The sequence below is a fragment of the Neophocaena asiaeorientalis genome, unplaced genomic scaffold (assembly GCF_003031525.2).
Source record: "Neophocaena asiaeorientalis asiaeorientalis breed wild unplaced genomic scaffold, Neophocaena_asiaeorientalis_V1.1 scaffold418, whole genome shotgun sequence".
Classification (NCBI taxonomy): domain Eukaryota; kingdom Metazoa; phylum Chordata; class Mammalia; order Artiodactyla; family Phocoenidae; genus Neophocaena; species Neophocaena asiaeorientalis.
The window spans coordinates 643,433-658,914 of NW_020175731.1; the positions used below are offsets into that span (position 1 = coordinate 643,433).

Consider the following 15,482-nt stretch of genomic DNA (forward strand, 5'->3'; position numbering starts at 1 on the left):
GAGGCCCCGCAGGGGGGGGGCCCCCCTACCAAAAAAAAAAAAAAAAAAAAAAAATAGTGTTTGCTGATTCTGGAAAAGTGATTAACTGTGCTTTTGTCCCAAAGTAAATATAATTTATTTTAAAATTTATTTATTTTTTGTTGGGGGGCTACTCCTCGTTGTGGTGCGCGGGCTTCTCATTGTGGTGGCTTCTCTTGTTGCAGAGTATGGACTCTAGGCACGCGGGCTTCAGTAGCTGTGGCAAGTGGGCTCAGTAGTTGTGGCTTGAAGGCTCTAGAGTGCAGGCTCCGTAGTTGTGGCGCACAGGCTTAGTTGCTCCGCGGCATGTGGGATTTTCCCGTACCAGGGCTCGAACCCGTGTCTCCTGCATTGGCAGGCGAATTCTTTTTTCTTTTTTTTTTACCGTACGCAGGCCTCTCACTGTTGTGGCCTCTCCCGTTGCAGAGCACAGGCTCCGGACGCACAGGCCCAGCAGCCATGGATCACGGGCCTAACCGCTCCGCGGCATGTGGGATCTTCCCGGACCAGGTCACGAACCCATGTCCCCTGCATTGGCAGGCAGACTCTCAACCACTGCGCCACCAGGGAAGCCCAAGTAGGCGAATTCTTAACCACTGCGCCACCAGGGAAGCCCCTGTTGGTTTTTTTTTTTAAATGTATGTTGGCTTATGTTTCAATCAGAGTCATTCAACTCAGTTAAATATTACACAAGACACCATTTTGTAATAACAGCCTATACCTTATGAAGGCAGCAGTAAAAATGCCACAAAAATGCTTTGAGCCATTTAGAATCCTGGGTCCTTCTGAGTCTTTCTGTGATGCCCCAGATGCTCAGAAGTTATGGATTTTGAAGGTCAAAAGTTTGACATCTCTACATGACACTTCAGGAACTATTCAGAGCTGTCCCCTCCAGCTACATTCACCTGCCTTCCTGTCTCTGAGAAGAGGACTAACAAGGAACTTCTCACTGGATTACACCCCAGGGTGGACAGACACACTCAGATATGCTCAAGAAGTCATCAGAGGACTCGTGGTTTTTTCAACCCTACTGAGTTTCTGGAATATTCCTTATTCTGACTTGAGTGGGTCCACCTTCTTTAGTCCTGCACATTCGAGTCTTCCCCTGATAACACTGGTCTTTCTCTCTGTTTCCCCACAGGGCGTATTCTACCCCCTGGAAAACCTCACAGATCCCCCCTTCTCATCAGTTCCTTTTGTGCTCCCGGAACACAGTGACTCTATGATCTACATTGGAATCTCCGAGTATTTCTTTAAATCTGCGTCCTATGCTTATTTTACAGCTGGGGCTTTCAACGTCACTCTCACCACAGAAAAGGTTAGGAGAGTTAACGGATGATGACAATCGACACCAACATTTAATCTTGTTATAAGTATCCCATTATGGGGGGTTTTATGTCATAGTTTCTATTCCTGGGCCTTTGTAGACACTATCACTCCTAGCAGGACAATGAATGAAGGGATTGTGGAATGAGTGTTGATACTAGTTGGGGAGTTGTTGGGTTTCCAGTTCTGCTAATTTCAGCTTTTTATGATACTGGGCCACTGTTCTTCTAGACTGATCTGCAATAATACCAAGAAGCCCCTCCACTACTTATTACCTGTGACAAATACCTATGAAAATTTGGTAATTTCAATGTACTTAACTTCTCTGTGCCAGATTTCATCATTTGGAAAATGGGAATAATAATGTTCCATACTCATAGGGTTGTTATGGGCATTAAAGAGGTTTAAATATACGTAAAGCATTCAGACCAATGCCTAGCACAGACTACATGCTCTCTGAGTGTTGATTATCATCATCATCATCACCATTATTATTTTATTATTTGTGTTATGCCAACATAAAGGTTTCTCCTGTTAGTAATTACAACTGACATCTACAATGACCAGTAGATAGCACAGATATTCATTGATCCTCTTTGTCATGCCCCTCCCTTTTATAATGAGAACTCTCTCTTCTACCAGTCAACTAACAACTTCTATTGAGCATTCCTTATGTATCTTTTCATTCTCTAGGCCTTAATTATACAAATAATTATAAATCTTGTGTTCAAAATGCTGGTGGCAACACCAGCTGCCATACAGTACTGAGAATTAGGCACTTCTAGCTTCAGACTTGAAAACCATTCATCTGTGAAGGTAAATTGCTTACGTATCATACGTCTCCGTAACCTCTGAAAAAGAGGACAACAACACAAGACATTGTTAACCACTGTAAAATGTTTACACGTGGACCGTAACCATACGATATACACTGTGTTCCTAAGGCTAAAAGGCCCTTACTCAAAAGCAATGTAACTTCCTATGTGACCTAGGACAAGTCACCTTACTTCTCTGGGCCTCAGATTTCCTGTGGTTGGGCTATAAAATAATCAGTCACCTTCAAACACTAGGCATTTTTGGTGCAACAGCTTCATGATTCATAAAAATGATAGGGAATGCTGCATTTTTCCCTGGAAATACAACCCAGGTAAAAACCTTACAGTGACATGATGGTCTTCATTTCCCAGATTTTCAACCATTTGATTCGCTACTCTCAAGGCCTTGGCAACATGCTCTCCTGGGTGAGTGCTCAGGGTTTGACTCCTTCATGGTGTATTTGGTTTCACTGCAATTACTTCCGGAAGACTTTTTGTTTCTTTATGTTCCTTTCTGGTCCAAGCTTGCATCCATATTTCCATTCTTAAGAGTTTTTCTTTTAATCAGATATCCACAAATATTAACTGAACAGTACAAGTTACTAGGAAAGACATTGTACACAGAATAAATCATTTGTTCCTTCCATAAGGTTCCACCACACTTTAAATAATTAGCTTAAATGGGAAAGGAAGGAATAGTGCCACATTGTGACTTTAGTAAAACAACTATTAATATCATGCTGTCATGGGATCTGAGTATTGGACACAGTATATTGAAAGGCTCAGGTTTGCCCTGGAGGACAGAGAGATGCTCGTGTAGCATCCTGGGTTTAGAGCAAGGATCTTGAGTCAGACAGACCTAGATTTGAATCCCAGTTCTATAACTTACTCATCTGGAACCTTGAGAAAATTACTTAACTTCTCTGAGACTCACTTTCTTTAGTTGTGAAATGGGAATTCCGATAGAACCTGCCTCAGAGGGATTTTTTGGAGATTAGATGCAATGATACTGAAAGTCCTGACATGGTGCCTGACACACAGTATGTGTTCAATAAATGGCAGCTGTTATTATTATTATCTTGTTGTTATTGGTATAATTATTAAAGAGCTTTTTTCTGTTCTACCTGTATGATGTAAGATTTAATCACCACAGGCCACCCCAAATTTGTGATTTCCCCTCTTCAACTCATGACTCCCAATCTCTGTTTCTCTCCCTGAATGTGGGCAGATTGCAGAGCTGTACATCTTGTCCCAGCCCTTCATGGTACAGGTCTTGGCAAGAGAGCCTCCCGTGGTCAATTTATTACCAGGTAACTTCACCCTAGACATCCCTGCCTCCTTCGTGATACTCACCCAGTCCAAGAACTCGACTGCGGAAACCATCATTTCCATGGACTTTGTAAGTCTGCGGGGACAGGAGGGCAGCCTACGGATACCAGTCCTGTTCGTGCAGTAGACCACTGGCCAGCAGGGTCTCCTAAATGTTTGGCGGGTTGGGATGTGATCCATCGATTAGGAGAGAGGACAGGGTGGGGGTAGGTATGGGAGGCCAGTGCTCATACCCCCAAACGTTGTAAAATAGCTCTCCCCGCTTCTCCACGTCCTGTGTGCCCTTCCCTCTGCTTCAGTTACATTGATAACCAAATTTCTTTTTTTTTTGAAATAAGTCAGTCAAGGTGGAATTCAAGTTTATTTGAGTAGATGAAGGCCAAATAAAATCTGAGAGAAAATGACTGAACAATGAACCTAAGTGAGACATCTCCCTCTCCCTCTCTCTCCCCCTACTGCCCCCCACACACGCAAAAGAGAGATTAGAAGACAAGGAAAAATAATTTAAAGGAGATCTTCAAACAAAAAGTCTTTATAGTTAGTTTCCCTACCTGCAAGACAATATTTTTAGGGCTATTTCTTTCCAATATCTTTTGAGATGAGAGTGAAAGTGAAGTTTATGTTTCTACTATAGGTCATGATATTCATGGCCAAACTGGATACATTCACTCATCTTACTAATGTACGCTTTTGTTCTCTGCAGGTTGCTAGTACCAATGTTGCCCTGGCTATTTTGGGACAAAGATTGATCTGCTCTTTATCTCTGGACAGGTAAGCTCAGTTGATGTGACTGTTGGATGGTAGTACTAAGTGAATCAGCAGACCTTAGAGACAAGTGAACAGTAACAAAACAGGTGAAGTTACCATTCAGTAGAACGTGAATCACTTAAACATTTCTCCTATAATAGTCCAGATAATTTCAGAATATGCACCTAACTGAAAATTATGAAGTTTTTCTTTTTTCTTCCCATTAGACAATATTCAGATAAATTTGGCAACAAAATTATTGTAAATTTAACTCCACAATGTAAATTCTCATTCTAATGGTACAGCAGTGTAAAATAAAGCTCCTCTTCAACAAATTTAGAATGGATGCTATTGAAGAAAGAGCGTGAAACTTTGAGGTCAAGGAATGAAGTTTCAAATCCCTGCTCCCTGGTTCCAGAACCGTGATCAAGTCTGTTAACCTCTCTGAACCTCAGTTTCCTTATCTGTAAAATAATGAAGTTGGACAAAATCATCTCTGAGTTACCTTCAGGCTCTGACACTCTGATCCCTTTACTAAAGTGGAGAATTTAACAAGACCATGCCCCACGGCCTGGCTGGCTCTCAAACACAAACCATGCCGTGTGAAAGGGCTTGAGCAGGTCATGTACGCAGATCATTGAACACTAATTACCACTGGGAAGAACCACCTGCAAAGCCCGTTCTCCTCAGCCCAATAAAGCCCATAGCTGAAGCCATGAATCAGACTACCTGGGGCGGAGGGAGGCAGGGGAGGATATACAGAATAATCAGGTGGCCCAGACTAAATCCATGAAAGGACAAAAAGGAAGCAATAAAACAGACAAAGAAATCCTAGTCTGAAAAGATTGGGAAACCAACAGAGAGAAAAAGTAAGTCAATCACCATAAGTCAAATTGATGCTTAGGAAGACTATTGTAGAAACATGGAAAATGTTTTCAATAAAATAATATGAAATGGAATAAGCAGAATACAGAACTGCATAAACACAACAGTCAGCCATGTAAACTAGCTTTCCATCTGGATAAGGAAGTGAATTACAGATGAAGGGTTGTGTTAGACTATGAGATTATGAGTCGGTTGTTTCATCAAAATTTTCTTTATAACTATGTTGTTTTCCCAATAAAAGGAACAATAAAAGCAAAAAGTAATATGGCTTCCCAGAAATAAAAGACTTCATGAAGGCTTTCTCCTCAACTTTACCCAGGCCTTCAAGGAAGGACGAATTTCTCCATTAAATTCTAAAGGCACAGTGCCCAGAGCCTATGAGACTTCAGGGACCCATGAAAATGTTTTAATATATTTTAAAATGAGAATCTTAGGGGCTTCCCTGGTGGCGCAGTGGTTGAGAGTCCGCCTGCCGCTGCAGGGGACACGGGTTCGTGCCTTGGTCCGGGAGGATACCACATGCCGCGGAGCGGCTGGGCCCGTGAGCCATGGCCGCTGAGCCTGTGCATCCGGAGCCTGTGCTCCGCAACGGGAGAGGCCACAACAGTGAGAGGCCCACGTACAGCAAAAAAAAAAAAAAAAAAAAAAATTTAAAAAAAAATAAAATAAAATACAATCCAGACTGGATTATACTTATCTTTATACCAACACAGTCTTCGAAGATAATTTTTAATGTTTTTTTATGGAGGAAGGGCTCCTGAAGGCTTCAGGCTACCAGAATTTATAATGTGGCCCTGTTTCTAGAGGATCAAAGCTGATGAAACTCTGAACCTTGATGGGTGGTGTTTGAGATGGCAGTTTTAATGGTTGAGAGGATGGAAGCCAGAGAGCAGGAGATGAGGAGGGAAAGGACCAAAGGTGAAGAGCTGGCGGTATCTGAGCTAGGCCGAGAGAAAGGAGAGAATTTGAAAGGCGGTTTGCCTGAGCCGCAGGACTGGGAGACCTCTATCTGGAGACTGAGAAGAAAGGGCTATAGGAAAGGGGAGCTGGCAATCTGGAGTGATAGGGGAGTATGCGGGCAGGGCTGCTAATTGAGGCAGCAAGCTCTGAGAAGGTAGAAACATTTGCACTTGAGCGGGGTTCTGGTTTACTGGCAGGATCTGAAGGAAGGATTTAATAAGAAGGGGATTTCAGGCTGTGGCAGGCAGGTAGGAAAGATCTTAAGTTGCAGAGACCAGGTTTGCTTCTCTGCTTAATTGGGCTTGACACTCACCTCCAACATTCTACCAGTAAGAAACTGCATGTACAGTGGGCATTACGTTTATTTATGGGAGTAACTGGGAAAACTGATGGTAACCTGCTAAATTCACATCATCCAAAGGAATGTTTGAATTCATTCTCCAGCTTCCGGCGGTCCACAAGCCTTCTTTGACCTTGTGAACACAAACCTGAAATTAGAACTCCTGCCTGCTTGAAGTCTCTTCCGAACACCCCTGTGATCTCCTTTAGATTCACATGCTGGGGAGGCTGCCTGTGCCCTGAGGCCTTAGTAGGGTCTGAACAAGACCACCTACATAGTTTGTGAGGCTTGGTGCAAAATGAAAGTGCAGAACCCCTGTTCAAAAATTATGAAGAATTTCAAGATGGAGACGGCAGGGTGTTAAACCGAGCACAGAACCCTTCTGAGCACCGTGCAGGTCACGTGCACTGAGTCTGAGTGGGGCTCCTGCAGCGGGTACTATAGCAAACCTCAGGCAGCGAGCAGACTAGGGGCAAAGCAGGTGGGCCTGGCATCACTCAGGCCTCAGGCAGTCAAACCCAGAAGCAAGACCACAAAGGAGCAGAGGCTGTGCTGAAAGAGCAGCCTGAGCCTTTGCAGCAAGAGCAGTAGCCCCGCCTCCCACACGGGCCACTGCAGCCAATGCCTCCGCTCCCGGGCTCCACAGAGCTGCTTTTCAGGGTGAGCTGGTTTGGTCTTAAGTGATGTCATAGAGACACAGCAGGAAAAGGTGTAAAGTGGACGGGGATCAGTGAAACACCCCTGAGGAGAGCCAGGGAACACAGGGTCTCCGAATACGTCTCCCCAGAACACCACGGCCTTCCTAACTGTCCCCTGTCTGAGGGCGTCTCTCTCTGGAGCTGCTCAGGGCTGGCTACCTAGACACGAGATGCAGAAATCAGAGGCGAATCCAGGGTGGTGAGTTTAGAGAGGTGGGGAGATCATGGGCTTTGGAATCAGACTAGCTGGTTCAGGTCCCAGCCCGGATCATTAGCTGTGGGATCTCAGGCAAGTTTCTTAACCTCTCTGGGCCTACATTTTCTCCTCTATAAAATGATACAATAAAACCCACTTCAGGGAGTTGTTGTGAGGAGTACATGAGGTAATACGTGTAAAGTGCATGTTAAGTGTTAAAAAAAATGATGGCTATGGCTATTATCTAAAATTATGGGGACTGACCTCAGCCAGGGGAAGGAAGGACTCAATTATACAAGATCATTCCAAGAGCTCTATTCAGAAAACACCTCACTCCCCTGTCTCCTGTCCAGTGATGGCTATTAGAGAAATTGCCTTTTGTTCTACCATTTATAAATACACTTTATCATTGAGCCTTTACTATCTGCTGGTCCTGTACCAAGCACCACACATATATTACTTTATTTAAACCTCACAGCCCTGTATCTCCAGGATCCAGCACAGCGCTCCATAAGTGTCTGTAGATTGAATGAATAATCCTGGAAGTAGCTTATCATCCCCATTTTCCAGCTTATAGAGGTCAAATAACTTACTCAAGTGTTGACCAAAATAAATGGACTGCCGGATATTTCTCCCCAGCAAAGATGTGTGTATTTGGGATGAGCAGAGAACTGCAGTTTGGGGTCTATAACCATGGTGAGCCCTGTGCAAGTCCCCACATGGCAAGAGAAGGAGAACCCTTTTATAGAGAGAAAAGGAAGTTGGGAGGGCTGTAGTAAACAAAGAGTCCATGGCTTTTCTTTAGCTAAGTCCTTGCCAGGAAACAAGAGGAGGCTTCCTTCTTCCTGTTGGGTTCTGCTGTCGTCACAGGGTGTGAGAACTCCCCCTGCTGGTCTCCAGACTCTATTGAACTGAGCTTTCTATTTATTAGTAATTTTTTATGCAAGTCACAGAGCTATTGAATGGCAGAGCTAGAACTTGAACCTGAGTGAGTCTTCAACGCCATGAGTGTTTGTTTACTTACTACATTGTACTGCCTTTGATGTGGTGAATAGCTAAGTCTTAGAAAATGAGACTTAGACCTACAATTTATAAAATAAATACCTTTGCCTAGAGGAGAAAACCAGAAGCATGGAGTCAGGTTAAAGTGAAACAGGATGTCCTTTCTCAGTGCTAAGTATTGATGAAAAAAGAGAAGACACTGACATTGTGTGTCCTGAAATGGAAAAAGCACACAGCCCTTTTCTCATTGCATTAAGGAACTGAGTGAAGGAAAGAATAAAGAAAGAGAAAGCTGGAAGTACTAGTAATAAACTTGACCTCTTTGTGTATGTCCAATTAAAAGCACAGGCTCTGGAGTCAAGCATGTCTCATTTTGAATTCTACCTCAGCCATTTGCTAGCTGTGTGACCTTGCACAAGTTAACTTTCCTCCTCAGCAAAACAGAGCCCCTGTGTAGAATGTTGTATTGGTAGAGATGAGAATGTATGAAAAGCACAGCGCCCAGCCCATAATCAGTGCTCAAGAAACATCCGTTACTGCTACTAGTAGTACTTTATTCTCTTTCCTTATTCTAGTATCAAAGTTTGGCCAAGTAAGAGGGAGAACTTGGTCCCAAGAGACATGACAAGGGTCTTAAAAGCTGTGGAGTGGCCCATAAACCAGATTCTTACAGCTCTTTCTATATTTGAGGCTTTTGTTCCAAACAGTTCTGTTTGGAGGTAACTCCAATCCAGATTGGTCTATTTGGAGGTAACTTCAATCCAAATGTCCATGTAGACATTTTTGAGACTAATTCAGGGACCAAATTAAACAACACTTTCCTTTTGATGGTCTTCGTACACGTGACTTAATTCTAACCCTTTTTCTTAATCGCATGCAAAGCTCAGGGCAATCAAACGCACATCATTGTTCAACCATTTAGAGCTTGGAACACTTTTTTTTTACATTCCCATGATTGAGGATTTGGATACTCCCAAACTGCACCCCACCCCACTACCACACACACACACACACACACACACACACACACACACACACACCCCTACCTACCTGCCCTGCAACCCCTCCCATGCAACACCATGAGAGAATGCAAATATAGCTGGCTACAAGCAGATAGTATCACCACCCAACTCCATTTCTCACAGCTGGGCAGATAAACATTTCCTAGCGTGAGCCATCTGGTGAGAAATAGAAAGGGAAACAAGTCTGGGAAGAATGGATTCAGTTTCTGTTGGAATGGTGCTTGGACTGGCCAGCAGAGCTCAGTCTTGGCAACCGGGCTGATCTCCATCTCCATCCTCCCCCTGAACTACTGTTGAGGCTAGGGTAGAGGAAGGCCACAGTGGGGAGCCCCTATCGGAGGTGGAACCCCAAATGACTTCTTAGCTTTCTCCCAGACTCACTTAGGGAATTTCTAGACTGCAGAAGGCAATGGAGTTAAAATACTGGGGAGCTCTGCCTCATAAAGAGGGTCCTTTAATTCTGGAGTGGGCTCAACACCTTCCTCCCCTCAAGACTTTTCATCATTGGATTAAATCTACAGCCTAGGGTTTTCAAGCTCTTCAATGTCTGGTCCTACCTTTCCAGACAGCCAGTCTAACCTCCCATAACTCCCTAAATGAACATTTTGCTTTAGGTGCTTCACCCTCAAGGTGACCTCAATTCTAATAGATACTTTCCCACCCATCCTTTATCTGCTTGTTTATCCATACATCCATTCAATGAGAATTTATTGAGCACCTATTACGTGTTCTGCACTGTTCCTGATACAAAGAGTTGAGAGAAGAACAATGGTTTCTACCTTCCAGGTCCACAGCCTGGTGAGGGTAACACTCAGATTTTTTAAAATTAATTTTTATTGGAGTATAGTTGGTTTACGATGTGTTAGTTTCTACTGTACAGCAAAGTGAATCAGCTATACGTATGCATATATCCCCTCTTTTTTGGATTTCCTTCCCATTTAGGTCACCACAGAGCATTGTGTAGAGTTTCCTGTGCTATACAGTAGGTTCTCATTAGTTATCTATTTTATACATGGTATCAGTAGTGTATATATGTCAATCCCAATCTCCCAATTCATCCCACCCCCCTTCCCCCTTGGTATCCATACTTTGTTCTCTATGTCTTTGTCTCTATTTCTGCTTTGCAAATAATATCATCCATGCCATTTTTCTAGATTTCACATATATGTGTTAATATACGACATTTGTTTTTCTCTTTCTGACTTACTTCACTCTCTATGACAGTCTCTAGGTCCATCCACATCGCTACAAATGACCCAATTTCATTCCTTTATATGGCTGAGTAATATTCCATTGTATATATGTACCACATGCTAATGGACAAGGTAGGGTGCCTGTACATGGTAGTATACAGAGTGCTTCTCTCAAAGGGCAATTTACTTCTGCTCTTGCCCTCGTATTACACACACACACGACCGTCGCTGGTCTCATCACCTTTTCACACCTTCTCAGAATTCCTGCAACAAGTAATGTGTAAGCCCACAAAAGAGCACCTGAATACAGGCTGCTTTGTATTGTTCTCTAATTTCTTCCTGTACATAAAGTTTCTCCCCATCCCTCATAAATATAGATATAAATCAAATTCTTCACATTGCCTAGCACATTACCAAGCATAGAAGAAGCACCTGGGAACCTCTCAGCCTGCCAATCTTTTCTCCATACTGCAGCCAGAGTGATCTTTACAAAACACTGACCTCCTCCCCCTTCTTAGAAACCTGCCACAGATTCCTTTTTGGGTAAACATCAAAATTCCAACATGACCTGAGAAACCCAGCCCGGTCAGCCGCTGTCTGTCTGTCTAGCATCGTCTCGCTGTGCTCTCTCCATAACTCTCTGTTCCCTCCACTGGGCCTTTGGCCTCTGCCCAGACCCTTCCACTCTTCCTTCCCCATTTTGCCTTTTTAATTCTGCTCATCCTTCATATGTCAGTTCAAGGACACAGCCCTTTCTTGGAAACCTTCCTGCATCCACCAAGTTAGATCAGATTCCTTAGTCATTTACCTCAATGAGCAAATGAATGTATTTCTTTCCTTCAGACTATTGATCTAACCTGTAGTTAAACGTTCATCAGTGCAGTTATTTGGTTAATGTCTGCCTTCCCACTAGGCTGTAAGCTACATGGAGCAGTGAGTGTGTTTGGTTTTTCTCACACTTGTATCTCTGGTACCTGTCCCAGAGCTGCTGTATACTGGGTATTCAATAGATATCTGCTGGAAGAATCAATGAGTGAACGAATGAACACTAAGCACTAAGTGTGCCATGCTCTGTACTCAATCCCACGAATACAGAGGGAATTAAGACTGTATCTCAACCCACAAAGAGTTTATAGTCATAGGGCAAAGAGATAAGCAATCATTATAGGGGATTAAGTGCAAGGATTGATTTTCAATGTCTGCCGTGGCCACAGGGTTGGAGGAATGGCATTGTGAATGCCTGTGATTTGGTCCACTTGGCCTTCATTATATCATAGTTGCTATATTGACTCAGATTATGAAGGGCTTTTTGCCATGCTTAAAAGTTTGCACTTTAGCTCTGGTTTTCAATCAGAGCAGTAAACCTTCTCCAAAGCTTTAAAAATAAACTACACTTTTATACGCCAGGTAGACATATTTGAGCTCCCTATCTCCTCAGCTACTCTGTGGTGCTGTAATAAAAATTAGCTGCTAGTAGCAGGGCTTTAAGTAACAGGTTAGGTGCCAGGTGAAGGATAAAATGTCAAAGGAGTGAAGTTGTTCGCCACCTAGTGGTCTGAGTTGAGCTTGTGTGTTTTTCAGAACCTGGACGGGAAGAGTTTGCTCTTTGCTCCACCTGTTTCTCTGCAGTTAGACTTGTCTCTTAGTAAACTAACCTAGTAAATATGCCTAGAGACTAGTAAATAGATAAAAGTCATACGGCCCTAGTAGGAAAGGATAGTTGGTTTGCGGGAAGCTCAGGTGGTCCTAAGATAACCAATCGTGGCTTAGGGTTGTGATGAAAGAAAAGAAAGGAAACTCACAAGTGTGTTCCATTTTATGTAGACCTAATTTCTAAATTGCTCTAGATTGCCCATTGTAAGAGGCAGGGTGACCAGGGGGAGGCACCCACATTTCCCCAGCAGTGCCTGCAAATGTTTGTTCAACTGCTCAGCTTACTTCCTTCAAAGATGCCCCAATGATTCTGGTCCTCACTTTCCACTAAGATCAATTTGAGCCACAGTGCCTCTGATACCATTTCTGATCCTTGTCAGAATTAACAGTCTTTCTGGTTTTTACTCCTAGCTGTCACTTTGAATAAATCTCAAAAGCTAATTCATGCTAACATGATATTGGCTGATAATAAGCAAACTTACCTCCTCTGTGAATATCTGCTCCTTAAATGAAATAACAGAAAGAGTCCCGGAAGAGGTCACACCTGAGTTAAATCTTAAGCAAATAAAAGGAGTTAACCAGCCAAAGAGAAAGGAGAAGGGCAATTCTAGAAAGAGGGAGCCACATGAGCAAAAAGCACAGAGACCAGAAATATCATGGAATATGCAAGGAAACACCTCAAGGTCGTTTGAAGGTCTTTATGGCCTTACCCACTCTAATTTTTGGAGACTCCATCCCAATATATATTGCACATATTCAAATGCATTCCACAGTAAATATAATTTATATTTAACTATGAGTCAGGTTGAGTTAACGTGACTAGCGGCCATAATGTTACTTGTTGTAGACATTTATTAATTTTAATTTTTCAGGAGTTTTTGGTATGTGTTTTGAAGCCAATATACTTTAAACTCAGGTATATAGTACCTGATGAAAAAGACAGCATAGCGCTAAGCAGTTTGGAGTTATTGAGTGTAAAGTTCAAGGTAGAGGGCGTGAGGCAGTCGGAGCTGAGGAGCCCGGCAGTGACCTTGCGCTCCCGCCCTGCTTCGGTGCACGGCTGCGGCCAGAGGATTTGCAGGTGAGAAGACAGCGTTTGTGAAGAGTGGATGGTTGCTGAGACAGAGTACTATTTTGAAGCGCTGGAAGGAGAATTGGTTGGACCTGTGGTCAGATGGTCACCTGACCTATTATGATGACCAAACTCGGCAGAGTGTAGAGGATAAGATGCACATGCCAGTGGACTGCATCAACGTCCGCATGGGACGTGAATGTCAGGATATTCGGCCTCCAGATGGGAAGGCAAAACACTGCTGCAGGTTGTTTGCCGAGACGGGAAAACCATCGGTCTTTGTGCAGAAAGCACAGATGATTGTTTGGCCTGGAAATTTACACTTCAGGATTCCAGGACAAACACAGCTCACGTTGGCTCAGAAGTCATGTATGATGAGACTGCCATGGCTTCCTCCCCACCTCCTTACACAGCCTAGGCTGCACCAACCCCTGATGCAGATGGCTATGGTCCATGCCGTGGTGCATACCTGCCGGGAGCTCAAGTTTTCTATGCTGCAAACAGGCAGGCTTATGCTGTACCCTATCAGTACCCATATGCAGGACTTTATGGACAGCAGCCCGCCAACCAAGTCATCATTTGCGAGCGGTATTGAGACAATGACAGTGACCTGGCGCTGGGCATGCTGGCTGCAGCAGCCACAGGCATGGCCTTAGGGTCTCTGTTCTGGGTCTCCTAGAGTCCTTGGAACCTGGATGTGCATAGCTTCTGATACCCTGGGTACAATAATATAATTTGCAGGGCATTTCTGTTTGTTATAAATGTTTTTAATAATAGTTTTAGTAGTTCTTTTGAAAGTAGTGACATCATACTTATAACTAATCCATATAAATACCACAGAGAAGACTTTGGACTGCTGTTTAGCTAAAATGTGGACTATTTAATAGGGGGCACTGGCTCATTCTAGGAGTTTTTTATGGCACTCTCAGAATACCTTATTTGAACACACCTGTTTGGAAAGGCCATTTTCCTTTTACAGTTAGGCCTCAGTGCTTAAGGGATAGTTTATTTTAGTATTACACTAGTAACACGGTGATGTATGAGTGAGTGAGTGATTAGGGCAAGAAGAACTGCAGCTGTTTTGTTTTAATGCCAGACTTTGGAACCTCAGACCAGAACTGGCTGCACGTTACTTCAGGAGTTGTAGGCTGGAACCTTCCTGAGGCAGCGGTGTGATATGCCCACAGCATATCTGGGGCTCTGTGGGCTCCCAGCAAAGCTGACTGCTCAGGATGATGGGCGGGATGGCAGATCCCCCCCTTTAAAATGATGCCTTTTCATTTTATTTTTACTAGTTTGTTTTTGGTAGCGATCCTTGGAAAACATCTCAAATTAGGAGTAGACTTGAGTCTCAGCGTTTTAGGGCTTTATCATTTAAAACTTGAACAAGGCAAAACAATTACAAACAAGTATGTGGAGGTAGATTTGCTTTATCCAGAGGCATCGTGTTTTTAGTGTTTACTTTGACTATTTTTATTGCCACTTCAGCCCACTTATAGCTTATTTTTCTACTTGTTGAGAAAGTAATATTAAGAGAATGGTGAGGAAAGTGGAATGAGAGCCATCGTTACAGTGTTACCGTTTCAGGGGATTGGGCTGCACTGAGGATCCTCTTTTCCACCCTTCTGAAGGCTGTTAAAGAGCCCGTTTCCTGTCCTGTGCAGGACTGGGGCTCTGTGGCTGTCCCCAAGCACTGGGGTGCGTGCAGCCCCCATGGGTGGCATGGTTGGGGAGACTCAGGTTACAGATGGGGATTGCGGCCTAAGGACATGAATAACCTGCTCAAGGTATTACTCCACCTGATCAGGACACCGGCCTTGTTTTTATTCTTGACTCAAATGTTACAGAGAAGCTTAAACCATTTAATTTGAGCCCCAACTATGTGTGAAGCTCTGGAAAACTGAGAGTCGTGCATTTCTGTTATTTCTCTATTTATGTAAATTTTAAAACTTCAATTATTCCAGTTTTCTGTCCTGCATGCTTTAAAAAATGTACTTTTACAAAGGCAGTTTAGCACATTGAAGGTCTCTGCCCCTGTATTCCATGTGGCCCTATTTTCCATAAAATACACTCCTAGTAGCACAAATTCTGTTTGTATTCTATGTGGCCAGTTACATACATAGTCTTTTGTTCCACTGATCAACGCACTCCACCTCTAAGGCAGACTTAAATAGATCTACCTCCATACGAAACCAGATGCCAAATGAACTTTGTGGTGACCACAGG

General features: G+C 43.4%; 2 protein-coding genes across 2 annotated transcripts in view; both read left to right on the forward strand.

The window, feature by feature from the left end:
• The window catches only part of BPIFC (BPI fold containing family C), a 42,474-nt gene that overhangs the window by 20,156 nt on the left and 6,836 nt on the right, over positions 1-15,482 (forward strand). Inside the window, exons 9-12 of the mRNA XM_024732174.1 lie at positions 1,160-1,336; positions 2,532-2,585; positions 3,388-3,558; positions 4,192-4,259. Of these exons, the coding sequence (XP_024587942.1) occupies positions 1,160-1,336; positions 2,532-2,585; positions 3,388-3,558; positions 4,192-4,259 (470 nt within the window). The remainder of the gene's footprint in view (positions 1-1,159; positions 1,337-2,531; positions 2,586-3,387; positions 3,559-4,191; positions 4,260-15,482) is intronic.
• Positions 5,996-13,912, forward strand: LOC112391005 (uncharacterized). Its single transcript, XM_024732094.1, is given in 6 exon segments — positions 5,996-6,190; positions 7,208-7,317; positions 8,892-9,035; positions 13,255-13,496; positions 13,499-13,563; positions 13,697-13,912. Coding segments are annotated over 6 exon segments (972 nt in total).